The sequence below is a fragment of the Lonchura striata genome, chromosome 16 (assembly GCF_046129695.1).
Source record: "Lonchura striata isolate bLonStr1 chromosome 16, bLonStr1.mat, whole genome shotgun sequence".
Classification (NCBI taxonomy): domain Eukaryota; kingdom Metazoa; phylum Chordata; class Aves; order Passeriformes; family Estrildidae; genus Lonchura; species Lonchura striata.
Window position 1 is genome coordinate 3,509,048 of NC_134618.1, and position 15,664 is coordinate 3,524,711.

General features: G+C 45.4%; 1 protein-coding gene across 1 annotated transcript in view; it reads right to left on the reverse strand.

Annotated features, from left to right (window-relative positions):
• Positions 1–15,651, reverse strand: part of DNAAF8 (dynein axonemal assembly factor 8) — a 90,818-nt gene extending 75,167 nt beyond the window's left edge. The window contains exons 1-10 of the mRNA XM_077786797.1: positions 15,560–15,651; positions 13,744–13,903; positions 10,573–10,686; positions 9,412–9,888; positions 7,382–7,469; positions 6,904–7,042; positions 5,890–6,036; positions 5,450–5,518; positions 3,438–3,791; positions 1,480–1,639 (exon numbers count right to left, since the gene is read on the reverse strand). Of these exons, the coding sequence (XP_077642923.1) occupies positions 1,480–1,639; positions 3,438–3,791; positions 5,450–5,518; positions 5,890–6,036; positions 6,904–7,042; positions 7,382–7,469; positions 9,412–9,888; positions 10,573–10,686; positions 13,744–13,890 (1,695 nt within the window). The 5' untranslated portion in view covers positions 13,891–13,903; positions 15,560–15,651. The remainder of the gene's footprint in view (positions 1–1,479; positions 1,640–3,437; positions 3,792–5,449; positions 5,519–5,889; positions 6,037–6,903; positions 7,043–7,381; positions 7,470–9,411; positions 9,889–10,572; positions 10,687–13,743; positions 13,904–15,559) is intronic.
• Positions 15,652–15,664: the final 13 nt, after the last annotated feature.

A 15,664-nucleotide genomic window follows, 5' to 3' on the forward strand; every position in this document is an offset into this window, starting at 1 on the left:
CTTTCAAATCTCCACAACCACAGCAATCAATTTACAAAACAAACTTGAATGGTCCAGCCCCAAATCTAGGTCTGTGAAGTCTTTCAACTTTTGTACTGGCAAAACAGAATTGTTATTGGCATTAGCCCAGAGAAGTCATTATGGTGGATTCATGGTGGTTCTGCAGTTTCTCACCTCCTCTCATCTGGTCTTGTGCTCAGCAGAATCAGTGCATGGATGAAGCAGGACTGCTTGTCATAGAATCATGGAACGGGCTGGGAGTGATCCTAAAGCTCATCTCATTCCAACCCCTCTGCTGAGGGCAGGGACAGAGATAAATCTATTGAGGAGTAACAACAGCCCTGTCCTCCAAGCCATAGTTAGGCTTTGGTTGAAATCAGGATCATTTCATACCCCTTAATCAGAAGTAAAACCTATAATTAAGCCCACAATCCTCAAAACCAATCCACAAAAGTGAACCATAAAGCTGCTGGGGCAGACAACAGGACTCAGCAGAGACAGTAAAAATATTTCACTTTTTTAGGAAAGTTATGAAAGATCATGTGGGAGACTCTGGCTGCTGTGAAGTAGGTGACAGCCCTGACAGGTCAGAAATGGAGGGCAGCTGTTTGGGGAGCTCTCCCTGCACAGGAAAGTGGGGAATTCTTCTTCCTTAGTGTGAGAGAAGAGCTGTAGGGCTGCTCCTCTCCTCATCTAATGGTGCTCCATAACAAACAGATTTGAAGCAATGCAATAAAAATGACATTTTGCTCCCAGCTTGGCAGGGAGCACCTGTATCTTAGGCTGGGGGTGTGTATTCTGTTCACATCTGTCAGAGGTGGGGCAGTTCTCTTCATTGGGCAGTTTTTCTTTATCTCTTCCACAACCCATCCTCCCTGCAGGACATCTCTGCTGTCCATGGCCAGTGAGTGTCCCTGCATGGCTGAGAAAATTCCATCATCCATGGGGAGATGCTCTGCCCAGGAGCCAAGCATTCCTACCTGGATCCAATCTGAGATTTTGGGACACCACAGCAGCCTTTGCCCACTGCATTCCCAGAGGAGCAGCTTTCTTCCCACTGCATTCCCAGAGGAGCCCAGGCCCATCTCCCCCAGCCCTGGAGCTCCAGAGGAAAACTCCCCCCTTGTGCAGGATCCTGCTCCAGCAGAAGCACAGCTGGCACTGCAGGAGGGCTGAGCCACCCTGGGATGGGACTGCTGCCACCTCCCTGACCCAAAGGGGACAGGGCTTGTTCTGATTCTGGCAGTGTTGTTTTGGGTTTTTTTTTGTGTTTGTACAATTGCATTTGTATTTTTAGTTTTCCTAATAAAGCACTGTTATTCCTGCTCCCATATCTTTGCCTGAGAGCCCCTTAATTCCAAAATTATAACAATTCAGAGGGAAGGGCTTTACATTTTCCATTTCAGGGGAGGCTCCTGCCTTCCTCAGCAGACACCTGCCTGTTCAAAGCAGGACACCCAGCCCACCCTGAGCACTGACCCTGTGGAACAGGAGCGGGGTGTTCTCTGCCATGGGCTGCTTCCCACACACCGAGCGCTGAGGCTGCCACTGCTTCAGCTGCTCCTGCAATCTGCATCTCCTCTGCCTCTCCTTCATCTCCTCTTCCTTTTGGGATAACTCTCTTTCACGTCCTTCTCTCCTGGAAAATACACAGATTAAGCTTTTCACTTGGGGGAAAAAGCCACTTGTTCATCTGGTTGCACTTCTTTTTTTTCTCCGTATTTACGCCACACACTTGAGGGGGAATCATGACATGAAAGGCTAAAATAGGTTTAGAAAGCAATTCTGGTGTTTGTGGAGAGACGCAAGAACTTGTCATCATCTCTCTAAGAACAAAAACACCTCAAAGAAAAGGAGCAGAGATCAAACTTCTGATAAGTGGTGATGATCTATCTGGAGATGCAAACTCCTTTTGAGCAGAGATGTGTTTGTGATGTGTCACTCCCCATCTCCACACCAAGATTCCCAGTCTACACCCATTTCCTTTCTTATCTGCTATAGGATACAACAGAGATAAAAGTTCCCCTGATCCCAAGACCTCCCATCTTTCTACACCTGGATGCCCACAGAAAGATTTGATTTGCCATTTCTGTGGCAAAGTTCAAATTCTTCTTAATTTCTTCCAGCCACAGGTGCCCCAGCAATAATTAGAATAGCAAGAGAGAAAGCTAAAATCAGTTAAAATCACTGAATTATCACTCAGAGACAGTAAATAACCCACATTCTTGCCTGACCATGGGCTGCCATTTCAGGCTAACAGGTAAATCAAAATGGAGTTTAATATTCCTGATGGAAGCAATGAGTTTAATGTCAGGAATTCCAGCAGGAAAAAAGCCCTGCAACCAACCACCTGCCATTTAAATCAGGTACACAGGAGCTGAGGTGTCTAAGTGGCAGGGCAGCAAGTGTTTAACTGACACAGTAATAGTCTCCAGAGCAGGCAGATCTTGATTCTTTCCAGGGCTCATATGTCAAAGTCAGAATGTTAAATTTCACTCTGAAAATAGCAGGATATAACCTTTGAAAGTGCAGCATAATGGAGCTCTCCCAAACAGTTGGGCAGGTGCACAAGGCAACCACCTGATTTCACTTTGAAATTAGACCTTCTGCAGAATACACTACATTTAACTAAGCCCAGGGAGGCAGAGGCCCAAATAACTCTGCAATTTCCTCAATTGATATCACTCTTATTTCTATTTTTTTAAAGCTTTCCAAGATGTTCCTGTGGCATTCCTCATGGGTGTACTTGCACTTTTCTTGCTGGCAGAGTCAGAATTCCCTTGTTTGGAAGAAAAAAAACTACAAGGGGAGACTGATATATCTTCCAGTTTGTAAAGGGTGTTTAAACTGAGACACAGAATTAACCATTTTCCATTCCTGCTGGGAACACAACAAAAATAAGCTTAAATTGGAGAGGGAATAATTTAAATTAGACTTAATGAAAAGCTTAACAACTCTAAGGATAATTAAACAGCAACATGTACTACCTGGGAGTCAAGGGCTCCTCACCATTGAGGATTTCAAGACCAAGTTCTATAAAGATCTGCCAGGAAATATTAGATTTTACCTCACTCTTTATTGGCACAGGGAGACTGACCCTTCCAGACCTATTTTCTAGGAAGCTGTGCTTAGGAAATCTCAGTGCTGTTGTTCCTAAAGGAGATCAATACTGTGTTATCCTCCTCTTCTGTAGAATAAAAGCTAAAGAAAAAGGCTCCATTTCCAATGTCAGAAGTGCCATAGCTCATCTAATGCCAAGACCCACTGAGGCTGCTCTAAATCTTCCAGCAGTAGCTGCCAGGACTGTTGTTCTTTCCAGGTAACAAATCCAGACACCCTCTTGCTCCAACTCACAGCCCAGGTAAGCAATTGTCTTTAATCCTGGACAATCAGAGAAGCCACATCCAAACCCTCTGATTACTTTTCCTGTGGGATACCTTGGCAGTTCTGCTGTAATTAGAGGACACTCTGGAGCATTTCCTGCATTTTGAATTTCCTCAGCTTCCATTTTGTTCTCTTTCTCTGTGTCAGCTCCATTGCCCCCACAGCTTGAAAAGGGGGGGCTTTCCTTGCCTGGTTCCAATCTCATCAGTTTCCTGGGAACCACCTCATTTGTCTCTTGCCTCACTTTACAAGATTGGTTTTGACTTTTATTAGAGGAATCTCTGTCTTCCAGCCTTTCTGGGCACAGTTTCTCAGCTGGAACAGACGTTTTATGAAGAAGCTCCAAGGCCTCCTTACGGGCTGCTCGGAGTTGTTGCAGTAACAGGCTCTTCCCTGAGCAATTCCTCCTGCAAAGGAAATAAAAACCTGATTTCATCAAGATAAAGCATTATAGGAATAAACTCAATCTCTGAGAAACTTCTCATATGATGAGAGCTCAAAACAAGGACTGGGTATCTACAGGAACAATAACTGTGGGTGACAGCAGTACCAGCGTTGAGGTGACACAGGAAGAGCCAGAACACAAAATCTATCTTCCTGACAATTTATTGGCCTCTTCTGCATTCAGGCACAACACAAACACCTACCAGAACAGCTCTGAACAAATGTATGGTTGGCATGTAAATCAGAGCCTATAGATGTTTGTCCCCTTTGGATACAGGGGTTGGGGTTCAAATACACACAGATGAAAAGTTTTTCTAATAATTATTACAATTTTTGAATGTTTGGCTTAATTTCCTCAATGAAACTGCTAAACTGTCAGCAAGTACATTACTGTGGTAGTGGAATGTCCTGTCATCACATAATCTACATGCACAGAATAATAATTCCTGTTTAATAATTTGTTCCAAATAAAAATGAAACTGGACAGGCCCCTCGTGAATGAGATCAGAATTCTGCCCTGATGAGACCAAGAGGATTTCTTATTTACAACCAGAACTGAGCAGCATTTGCCAGGCATTATATTTGTGCATGCTCTTTAGCAACATTAAGGTGAATCAAAATCCAAGCTCTGCTCTCCATCACTGCAGATTTACACTGCTGGAATTGCTGAACTCATGTCTGTGGCACAGAGAGTTCCCCAAGCATCCCCTTGTCCCTGCTTTTTACTGGTTTTGGGTTAGATGCTCTAAATTACATTGTTTGGGCTTCTTGATTGGCTCATTGTTGGGCTCATTGTTTGGGTTCCTTGTCAAATCATCTCTCCTTCCAAACCATTAAAAGAAGTGTAAGTGGCTGGCACAAGAAGAAACATTTCTGCTTGTCCCCTGCCCTGCTGTGCTTTGAACTTCCAGGCTGCAGAATTCCAAATGGAATCCAGAGCCTGAGTGCAGGAGGATGGTTAAATTTGACACCTCTGCTTCACATTAAACAAATGTCTAATAACCTATGGATATGAATCCAGGAGTTTAGCAAGAAAGGCTGACATCTGTGCATGTTGAGAAGTTTACACTTTAGGATTCCACTCATCATTCTTTTTCCCCTTTCCCCTCCAATTAAGGAGAACTGGGAGGGTCCCTGCCCATACAATGTAGTCAATATTCTCTTTAAATCCCTTCTAGCCTATTTTATTATTTCTAAAAATAAAGGTTTGTCTGAGTCAGCTCCCTACAACATTTCCAAATTTTGGTTTTGAGTCTTGTCAAACACAGTTCTGGTGTCACTCACACAGGGCTGGAGAAAACCTCACATTTTCCAGCCCCCAGAGCATCTCTGGCTCTGTTTTCAGCTGTCCCAAGCAGCTGGACAAGTCCAAATATTGCCTCAAGGATCAACGACTCTCTAGCTTTGGTAGCTTTACCATGCAACAGGAAAAGAGTGACCTCCTGGGGCCACACTGGAGCACTTTCATTACTGGGCTTTTATTTTTGTTTGCTGTGAAGACCAGGAATGGCATATTCAAGTACACAAACTTTCACTCTAATCATTGTTAGGGCAATTGTTTTAGTTTCAGAAAAAATGAACATCCTATCACTTCGAACTCAGTCCTGGTAAGGAATCTTACATTCTCCTTTCTGCTTCATCCTTAATTGCCACAGTTTCTTCTTCAGAGGAGGAAGAGCTGTCACTTGCACTGTGAAAAAATCAGACCATATTAATTAACCCTGTTAGCTGAATGTTGGCTCTTAGCAATTTCTACTATGCAAATTTAGAAAATGAGGAAAAAAGGAAGAGATACTTCCAGGAAAGATCTCCAGGTGTTAGGGAGAGTTCTTCACATTATTACTCTAGCAAAAAGAAAAATTCAAATATTCAAGCAATTAGAACAAAAAAGTTTACCTGTTTATTACCTTGTAGCTGTTTTTTAACTACAAGGTTTCTCCTTAATGACAGAGGTGTGAAGAACATTTTAAAAGTTACATTTCACAAGCATGATATTCAGAAAGTTTTAAGTTTCTCACTTTTTATTACTTATTTCTGACTCTCAATAAAACTAGGATTTACCTTTGTTCCACTTCAGGGACTGTCACTGACTTTTGTGGCTCAGCATCTCTCAAATCTATGTAAACAGTTGCAGGTTTTGGCAGGCCCTGGAAACTCATCCTGCCCATCCTCAGAGAACTTGGTGGGGATGACAGCAAAGCAACATCCCTACACACAGAAAAGACGTTTCAGCATCTCCTCTGCCTTATCTACCCAAGCAATCCTGCAGGGAGTGGCTTAGGATCAAAACTGCACTGAGAAAGGAACTTTGTGCTTGGCTACCAACTCTGCTTCTGCCTGCTATCACAATTCAAGGATTCAACTTCCCCCAGGAACACAGATTACAGGCAGAATGAAGAGGGATATTTGGGTCTCAAACTGTGATACCACCAAATTGTTCTGGAGAACAAAGGCAGGAACCAGAGAGATCACAACTTTTAACATCTCAGTGTAAGAACGAGTTCCCCTTTCCTCTCTGCCTCTTCTGGCAATTCCATTTTATCTTCCCAGGCATACAAAGTGCAAATCATCCTAGTGGCTCTCCCTGCTCTGGCAATGAGGGTATTTTTCACCTTCCCCTCCACTCTTTCACTCATTATTTCTTCTACTGCCATCATTGATGTTGTTCCCTCTGAACAGCCAGAAAATGCTCTTCCTTCACACAGAAAGCTCCAAGAAGCACTGACATCTCTACTGATACCCCCAGAAAATAATCCTGTATATTTTTGCTCTATTGAGGTACCAGTAAGAGAAATTGGTACCCTAGATGTCAAAAAAGGCTGGGCAGGATAATTGGCCTATTCCCATTTTCCTGCCTTTCCCATTTATCCCAAGTGCCTGGTAAGGTTTAGACAAAGGTTGATGGAGAATGCCAAGGTATTTATTATCAAATGGAAATTAATCACTGAGTATTCCAACTCTAATATCAGCTTTCTGCAAGGCTACAGAGCAAAACCCATATGGAAGACCAGAGGTTGTCCAATATCCATTCTAGCAGCCAGGATTATCTGGGATATGTGACAGAAGAGGACTCACTTATTGTCCTGCTGTCCCTGGAAGGAGCAGAGCCTGGCTGATGGCCTCCCACAGGGAGGGGACACTGCCCTGGACTGCCTGGCACACAGCTCTCCCAGCTTTTCCATGAGCTCATCTTCATACTTCCTCCTGAAGGTCTCTGTGGAAGAGCAAAATAATCATCAGTTGTGATAATCTGCCATGGAATCACCCAATATATTCCCCATGTTCACACTGTTCCTGTTCCTACAGCCTGGCAGCAGGGGAAGTATAAAGATAATATTGTAACTGGCTTGTCTGGCCCATGGCAGGCTGTGAAGCACTGGCTTCAGGCTAAGAAACCTAGATGAAATCTTGAGGGAAGCTAATTAAACATGTTTTAGAAGCATTTAAAAAGCCCACTATGATTTCTGCATTCAAAATTATGCTGCAGGGAGTAACTTAAATACAGGAACCTGAGTTTTATTTATTTTTGTGCACTTTCAACTAGTGACATTACCATAATCTGCTGGGAAGAAAGCACGAGTTTTATCTCCCTGCTGCTCCAGCTCCTCAAGATTCTTGTCTACATCCCATTTCTCAATATTCTGAAAGAAGACAAGAGAAATGTGATGGAAAGTTGACTCCCAAAAGACCACCCCTAATTTCAGTGCCAGCTTGCTTTCAGCAGTTCCAGAGGAAGTGCTGTAAGGAAAGGAATGCATTTATTACATCCCCTCAAACACTGCATCACTCCAGATGCTTCAGCTACTTCTGCTGAGGCTCTTTCTCTGAGAATCATGAACCCTTTTGATAAGACTTCAAAAAAGCACTGGAGACAGTGAAACAGATTTAAAAGTGGCCTGATACAAGGCCAAGCATGTGCATTCTGATCCTGAATAATGTGAGAACTTCTCACTGCCACCCACAGGAGAAGGACTTGTGGCACTCCAGTTATTTGAGATTAGTCCTTTCCTTCCCCTCCAACTTCTGAGCAGGGTAAATTCCCATTGCTCTGGGTACAGTCAGTATCAGATGATATCTCACAGCTGCTCACCCACCCTGAAGAGAGGATCATCCATTTCCTTGCTCTGAATCCCTGACTGAGGACACACTCATCTGACCCAGGTGCAAGAGGCTGCCATCAAAGTCCACGTGCACTTAAACCACTCGTTGCTTTCCCCTCTGAATATTATTTGAAATTGAAGTTTTAATGAAAAGAATGCACACCCATGTGAAATACCATCACCAGAAATTAGAAGTGCTTACGAGTTTTATTGAAAGGAAGGGGGCTGTGAGTCGTGACAATGACACCACTGCCACAAACATGTATTTAACACAACCACTCATGGCCTTTAAAAAAACAACAGCAGCCTCCAAACCCAGCAGTTTCACCTTGTAAAACCTCCAGCATCTGCCCCTCTTGTTGAAGAGAAGGTTCTCCCTCCTCCCTGAGCAATAAATCTTCACACATATCTGAACCTTGATCAGATCTATTCTCCAGAATAGATGTTCCAGAAGGTTCAGAAGAAAATGAAGTGAAGGTTTGCACAATTTCATTTCTAATACAGAAAAGAACTTCAGGAAAAAAAAAAAAAAAAACAACATTTCAAATGAAGTGATAGGAATCAAGAAGAAACTGTATATTAGGTTAGCAACTTGACAAAAACTGAGGTGCCTGGCTGTGCTGGGGAGCAACAATCCCCTTCCAAATGAAAGTGAGAACACACTGAGCCTCTCAGAACTCACCCCAAAGCACCAGACTTCAGCTCATTGAAGTCACTGACATCAAACAGGTAGTGCCTCCTGAATTAACAGAGACTGAATTCTGTGAGGTGAGCTGGGAATTACATCCAGACCCACTTGAAAAAGATGTCCTTCAATGATGCAGCACAATTTAACTCACTGGCCAGCAGCTGCATGATTTGCCTGGACTGAACAGCTTTAACATCAAAAAATTAATTTCTGTGAATACATGAAAGGGGAAGGGAAACATCTGTACTCTGACCTGTGGAAGGCTTTGAATAGAAAGATCAGGACCTGTTCTGTGCTGATTAAGTTCTAATGAACTTAAAAATCAATACAGGCAGATCTGTAACTCAGTGCTGAAGACAACCATCCCTGACTCTGGGCCACATTCCAGTTAACACTGAGCTGCTCATCCCACCTGCCTTCAGTGGGTGAGATTCAGTACTTCAGGAACAACCCTAAACATCTCCTCCCCCCCAGCACCCCACTGAAAAGCCAGAAAGCTCCCTGTTTTAATGCGATTCTGCCTGGGACCTGAAAAACTCCCTGCCTTCCTAGGGACAGATGCTATGGTTGGCTTCCCTAACAGCTCATGGACCTTGCTGCAGATCCGTGGCTGTTGCCATGGTTTGGGCTTGCACTGACAGCTCTGGGACAGCCTTTGGTACCTGTGTATCACAGCCCTGTGGAGTGTCAGAACTGGGACTCCAGTTCCTCACTAAACTAGGGTTATGCAGGCACTGCACTGTGCCCCCAGCCCACCTGCAGCACCCCCCAAAGCTTTATTTTAGGGCCACTTGCCTGCAATGACAAAGGGGTCACTTCTCCAAGATACTCAGCTGAGGAGGTTGCGTCCTTTGCAAATCTTCCTAGACTGTTGTTGATGCTATGGGAGGGAGGCTTGACATCCTGCTTTGGGGATGGCTCCACGAGGACCTTGGTGAGTATCTTTGTCTCTATCAGCTTTTTTCTCTCCTCTTTACTGTACAGCTCTCCCACAGACACTGCTGTGTTAAGCCATGAGTTCACTTTTTCCTTGGCCTGTGTCCTGCCCATTTCTTTCTCCTCAAGGTGATCTGTGGAATCTGAGGGAGACTCTTCAAGAACAGCTCTCTTTTGGCTTGGCATTTCTTCAGTCTGGCTGGCAGGTTCAGGAGCCCCATCTTTAATCATTTGTACATCTTCTTTTGCCATGATTTGGGCACCATCTGTTCTTTCCTGAAAGTCAAAACTTTCCAGGTCTCTGTTCCAGATCTCCCATGGAAGTCTTTCTGTCTCCTGGATTTGCTACAGGTAGAGAAAGCACAAACATAGAGAAAGTCAATCTCCCTGAGCTTTGGAAGTGTATAAAAAACCAAAACAGAGTGATTGGAAGGCAACAGCTCCAACTCAGACACCATATGGAAACAACCCACACCACGTCCCTCATGGAAAACAGTGAGATTGTTTACTTTCCAGAAACTTTGATTTCAGGAACTGCTAAACATCCTTTAAATTACTTTTTCTTATATGTGCTCATTATTCAAACCCAAACCATTCTGTGATTTCATGGATTTATCTTTGTTGAAGGAACAATGTGATTTTATCCCAGAAAAGCTGTTCAAAGAGTAAACTTCATACTTTTCCTCTTTCCTGCACTGTCCTAATTAATTTTCTGGACACATAAAATGATTGCACAGGAATTAGTGCACAGGAAAAATTAATGCACAGGAAAGAAAAACAGTAAAGGGACAATAAAAGCTGCCAAGAGATGGGACAAAAAAAATCCAAAATCTCAAGAACAGAGAAAACTTTAAAGGGCCAATGCAAAAAGAGAAAAAAAGTTATATTTTCTAGTGAGAGAAAATACTGAGGACTAAGTTTTTCCTGTTCAGACAAATAGGTCAGACATCAGCAGCTGTCCACACTGGGGACAGCCAGAAGAGAGGGGTGACAGGACAGCCCACACACAACAGTCCCAACCTGCTCCTGGGAGTCTTCCAGGGAAAACATCATCAGCTCTTCCGACAGGTCCGGAATTAAGTTGGGCAGGTCCCGCTGGTAGATGAAAAGCTCCTCATCACTCTCACAATCAGACTGCAAACAGAATAAAACAGAGAAATTAAACAGGAGACTGCAATACTCACTGATATTGGAATATCTGGTTTGAAGTGACAGCTCCCATGTTGGCACCTCTTGAAGTGCAGAGACAAGAAGTTTCCTTGCAGTCGCACCTTTACTAGACAGTCTGGTAGCCCAAGAGTCACCAACCTCACATTTCAGCAAGTTACAAATGTAAAAACATGTAAAACATCAAATTCCCATGGAGGTTAATGACAAACCTCCTGCTGAGAAAAGCAAAGGAAAGTGTGGGAAGTTCTCTAACTCCCAAGTGATTCTCTGCACTACCTCATTCACCATCAGAGAGGCAAGAGCATAGCTGCTCAATATTTACAAGGGCCTGGAGTGCCAGGACAAGGGGAAATGGCTTCCCACTGCCAGAGGGCAGAGATGGATGGGATATTGGAAAGGAATTGTTCCATGGGAGGGTGGGCAGGCCCTGGCACAGGGTGCCCAGAGCAGCTGTGGCTGCCCCTGGATTACTGACAGTGTCCAAGGCTAGGCTGGATGGGGTTTGGAGGAGCCTGGGATGGTGGAAGGTGTCCCTGCCTATGGCAGGGGTGGAACTCGATGAGCTTTAAGATCCCCCCATCCCAAATCATTCTGGGATTCTCAGGAACTGGAAAGGCAAGGCCTCACTAGGCAAAGCCCAGTCCCACAGAACCCAAAAGGAACAAGCAGAACAGAGCAGGGGGATCTACCAGGCTGAGGCACAACTCCAGATCCTTGGGCAATATTGGAGTGATGAGGCTGGTCAGAGATCAAAACTGAAAGTCAATTCACAGGTGAAAGTCTGGCTCAGGCAGGATCATAACTAGAAAACCAAAACTTCCCTAACATAGCTCAGAGAAGGAGTGAAGGGCCAGAGCTGAGCTTAAATAGAGCTGCTGGAGCCCCAGGTGAGGCCAGGCAGGGCCATGAAGGCTTTTCACTGCCCTCAAGAGCCTGATTCCTGTTCAGAATGCAAACAGCGTCTGTGTTTGGTCAGGCAGCATTTAGATAGCTCTGACAATCCCTTTTTTAAACATCAGATATGCATTGGAGATGAATCCTTATGCATGGACACCAAAAGGAGATTAAGCAGCTCCTCAGCAGTCAGGACACAGCTTTCCTGCTTGTCCCTTTGTTTTGCAAGTATGCATTTTTGGAATTCACACTGCAGAGAATCCACTCTGGTGTCATTAACACAAAACCAACTGCATCAGAACATCTTTCCTCTTAATAAATTGCATATCAGGGTAATGAAAGGGCTTCAGGGCATAAAACACATTTGTGAGTGCCATTTTTGGAGGTGGGAACAGAGCACGTTCAGGTGACAGCTCGCAATCTTTCCCACGTGGAAATTCCTCGGACAAAGGTGCAGCCCTGGAACTGCAGCCTCAGCAGGACAGGGATTACACAACCAGATCTTTTGAATACAAATGAAGTGCCAGACAGATTGCCTCAGTTCCTTCTGCAGGAAATCTTTTCCATGTGGGATAGAAACAGAGAATTTGGAGATTGTAAAGAGTGAAAAAAATGTTCAGCACGATTTGGGGTTCTTCAATGGTGTTTGGCACCAAAATTTGGAGCTGCTTAGCCTGGTTGTAATTTACTCAACAAGTAAACCTATAAATAATTTCAGTGTTGGGCTTTCATCTGTACTACAGAGGCACATGTTAAAAGGCAAGGGTTGTTCTAAATAATTATAACGGTGTAGGTAGAGGGAACTGAGAACAGTGTGGGAATGTGATTTGTCCATCATGACAGTGAAAGATGTAAGTGCAGAATCCAAGTCATGGAATCCCATCAACACTTTATCCAGCAGATCACACTGCTTTGGATCATTGGTAAATAATAAATACCCACTGGAGGCATTTCTGGCTCTTTCACATCTCACAATCTTCCCCTGCACCATTAATGTCTACACTAAGTTGGGATAAAATATATTCTTTGTGTGTTCAAAATGTTTTTCAAGTTTATACATGTTTGAAAATTAACACGATGTTCTGATTTGGACAAAATGCCACTAATAATCAAATCTTGAGACACATTATCCCCTCAGAAAAGTCGATGCCAGAGCATTTTGGACTAGAGAAGAGCACCAGAGCAATGCTGTCCTGTGAACAGAGATTTCAGCAGCCAAGAACAGCCTGGCCCAGACCCAGCAAGCAAAAACCTGTACCAGTTAAGAACTCTGCACAACACCTCTCAGTCTCACACTTCATATGAAAAGGTTTCTGCAATTATGCTTCTTTGGCAGGTAAAAAGCACAAAAAAGCAACATGTCTTGTGGAGAACCAGCCTCAAGTACATAATAATCTGTGATATCATGGAATACCAAGATGGTTTGGGTTGGGAGGGACTGCAAAACCCATTCAGATCCACCCCTGCCATATCCAGGGACACCTTCCACAGTCCCAGGCTGCTCCAAGCCCTGTCCAGCCTGGCCTTGGGCACTGCCAGGGATCCAGGAGCAGCCACAGCTGCTCTGGGCACCCTGTGCCAGGGCCTGCCCACCCTGCCAGGGAACAATTCCTTCCCAATATCCCATCCATCCCTGCCCTCTGGCAGTGGGAGCCATTCCCTGTGTCCTGTCCCTCCATCCCCTGTGCCCAGTCCCTCTCCAGCTCTCCTGGAGCCCCCTCAGGAACTGGAAGGCCACAATGAGATCACCCCAAAGCTTCTCTTTTCCAGGCTGAACAATCCCAGTTGTCCCAGCGTGGCTCCCAGCAGAGCTGTTCCATCCGTCTGCTCATCCTGGAGCCTCCTCTGGATTTGCTCCAGCAGCTCCAAGTCTGTGCTGGGCCTCAGGGCTGGAGGCAGCTCTGCAGATGGGGCAGAATCCAAAGAATACTGGGAGAGGAGGTGGCAATTACACTTGGGTAATTAAGGATAATCCAGAAGGCTGTGGATTAACACACAGTGTTCTGTAGTGAGGACAGGCAGCCCACCCAGGATACCACACCAGCCACCCCAAAATGCCTGATAAGGTCACCTGCTCTTGCTTTTGAGAGTTTTTTCCCACAAGCCAGAGGGATTTTCAATGCTTACTGTGGAGGAGTCGGAGTCCAGGGATGGGAGCTGGTCTTTCACTGCAGCAAGGAAGGTTCCCCACTGGAATGTCCTGTTCCCCTGCACAGGAGCTGCAGGAGGCTCAGCTGCATGTTCTGCATCCTCACTTTGTGCTTCTGAGGCCATTGGAACAGCTTCCCTTCAAGCAAAGGAAAGATGAGCCTAAGGACAGCTCTCCAAACATGAGATAACATCAGTTCAAAACAAGGACAAGGTGTGTGTGGCCAGAGAGTGTGTGTGGCCAGAGCAGAGAATTCCCAGCACTCCCAGCAGGAAATGTTAAAATCTGCATTTCTGGAGCTATTCCTTTCCATCCGAGTTCAGAAATGGCTAAGAGCTTTCTGCCCTACTCACTACAAACATCCCAGGGGCAGTTTAACCCCTCATTTATAAGGAATTTTGTTTTGATTCTCAGCCAGAGTGCTGTAACTGTGTCCTCTGCAAGCCTGTTCCCGTGTTCTGCCTGCAGGGATGGGACAGGAACACAACAAAGGCAGGCTGACACCTCTGCTCTCAGCTGGATTGACTCCTCTTCCCAATTTCCCTCACATTCCCCTCCTCCCTACTCAGAAGATAGATAAAATGATCACAAAGTCATGGAATCTCATAATGGTTTGGATTGGAATGGAGCTTAAAGACTCTCTTGTTCTACCCACCTGCCATGGGCAGAGAACCTTCCATGTGATTCATGTTTACTTTTGTTTTCACTGGACTTTTATTTTTAAAAACAGTAAAGAATAGGCACATTCATGGATTTTGACCACTCAAAGTGTTTATAAAGTGGACTCTTTCCTCCTGTTCCTTGATGTCCATGAGAAGCTGAGACAACACAGTAGGAACTGCAGCTGCACTAAGAGGTCAGATCATTCACCCTCACAGAAAAACTTTACATTTTATACTACAATCACATGGTGTTCTGGGCAGTCAAACATGAGAGGAAATGATTTCTGGTTCAGAGGTGTCACAGAATATCCAGGGTTGGAAGAGACCCACAAGGACCATGGCAGGTTGGTGACTGTGAGTAACTGACACTGTTATCTGCATTGGCCACGAACACGCCTCAAAAAGTGAAGTTAAACTCAACTATCCCCCTGGGAAGTTTATAACTTTCAAATTGCTTCTGTAGATACTTCATAGGCCTCATCTATAGTGGTTTTGTTGGTGTGAGACAATGCCTGAATTTCACTTAGATAAGAAACAGGGAAATCCTCCTGGCTGGAGCACTGTGCTCTGACACTGAGCAGAACTTGCCAAGGGTCAGAGGAGCCCCATGGGGATAAAACAAACTGCCTAGTGTGGCTCCCTGTGCCAAATTCTGAGATAAACATCCCAAGGTTATAGATGGACACTGGATCTGACTTGTCAGTCAGCTAATGCAGCATCTTCTGTAGGAGCAAACAGTGCTCTGTGTCCAAAACAAACACTTAGCAGTAGCACAACAGTCATTTTCTGTAGAACTTGTGCACGGTAGGGCGAAGGTTGGACTTGATGATCTTGGAGGTCTTTTCCAGCCTTAACGACTCCGTGACTCTGAGACTTGAAACCCTGAGCTTCTCCTTGTCCCCAGAACTGACGTTTGCCGGTTAGGAGAAGCGGTGAGGACAGCCGCAATGGTGGGAGGCAGAGCTTGGCTCCGGCGCTGAGCCCCGCAGCCCCGGGCCGAGCCCCGGGCCAGGGACGGGGCTCGCCTGAGGGGCCCCGCTCACAGCCCCGCAATGGCGGCGCACGCCCACCGTCCCCATGGCAACGCGGCTCCCGGGCCCGGGCCCCGCCCCGCTCCCCTGCCCTCACTCACGGCGCCCACAGCCCCGCTCAGCGCCGGGCGGGCCGGGCCGCGGGCACAGCGAAGCGGCGGCACCGGGACGAGCGCAGGGCCGGGACAGCCGCGGGGCGCTGCTCG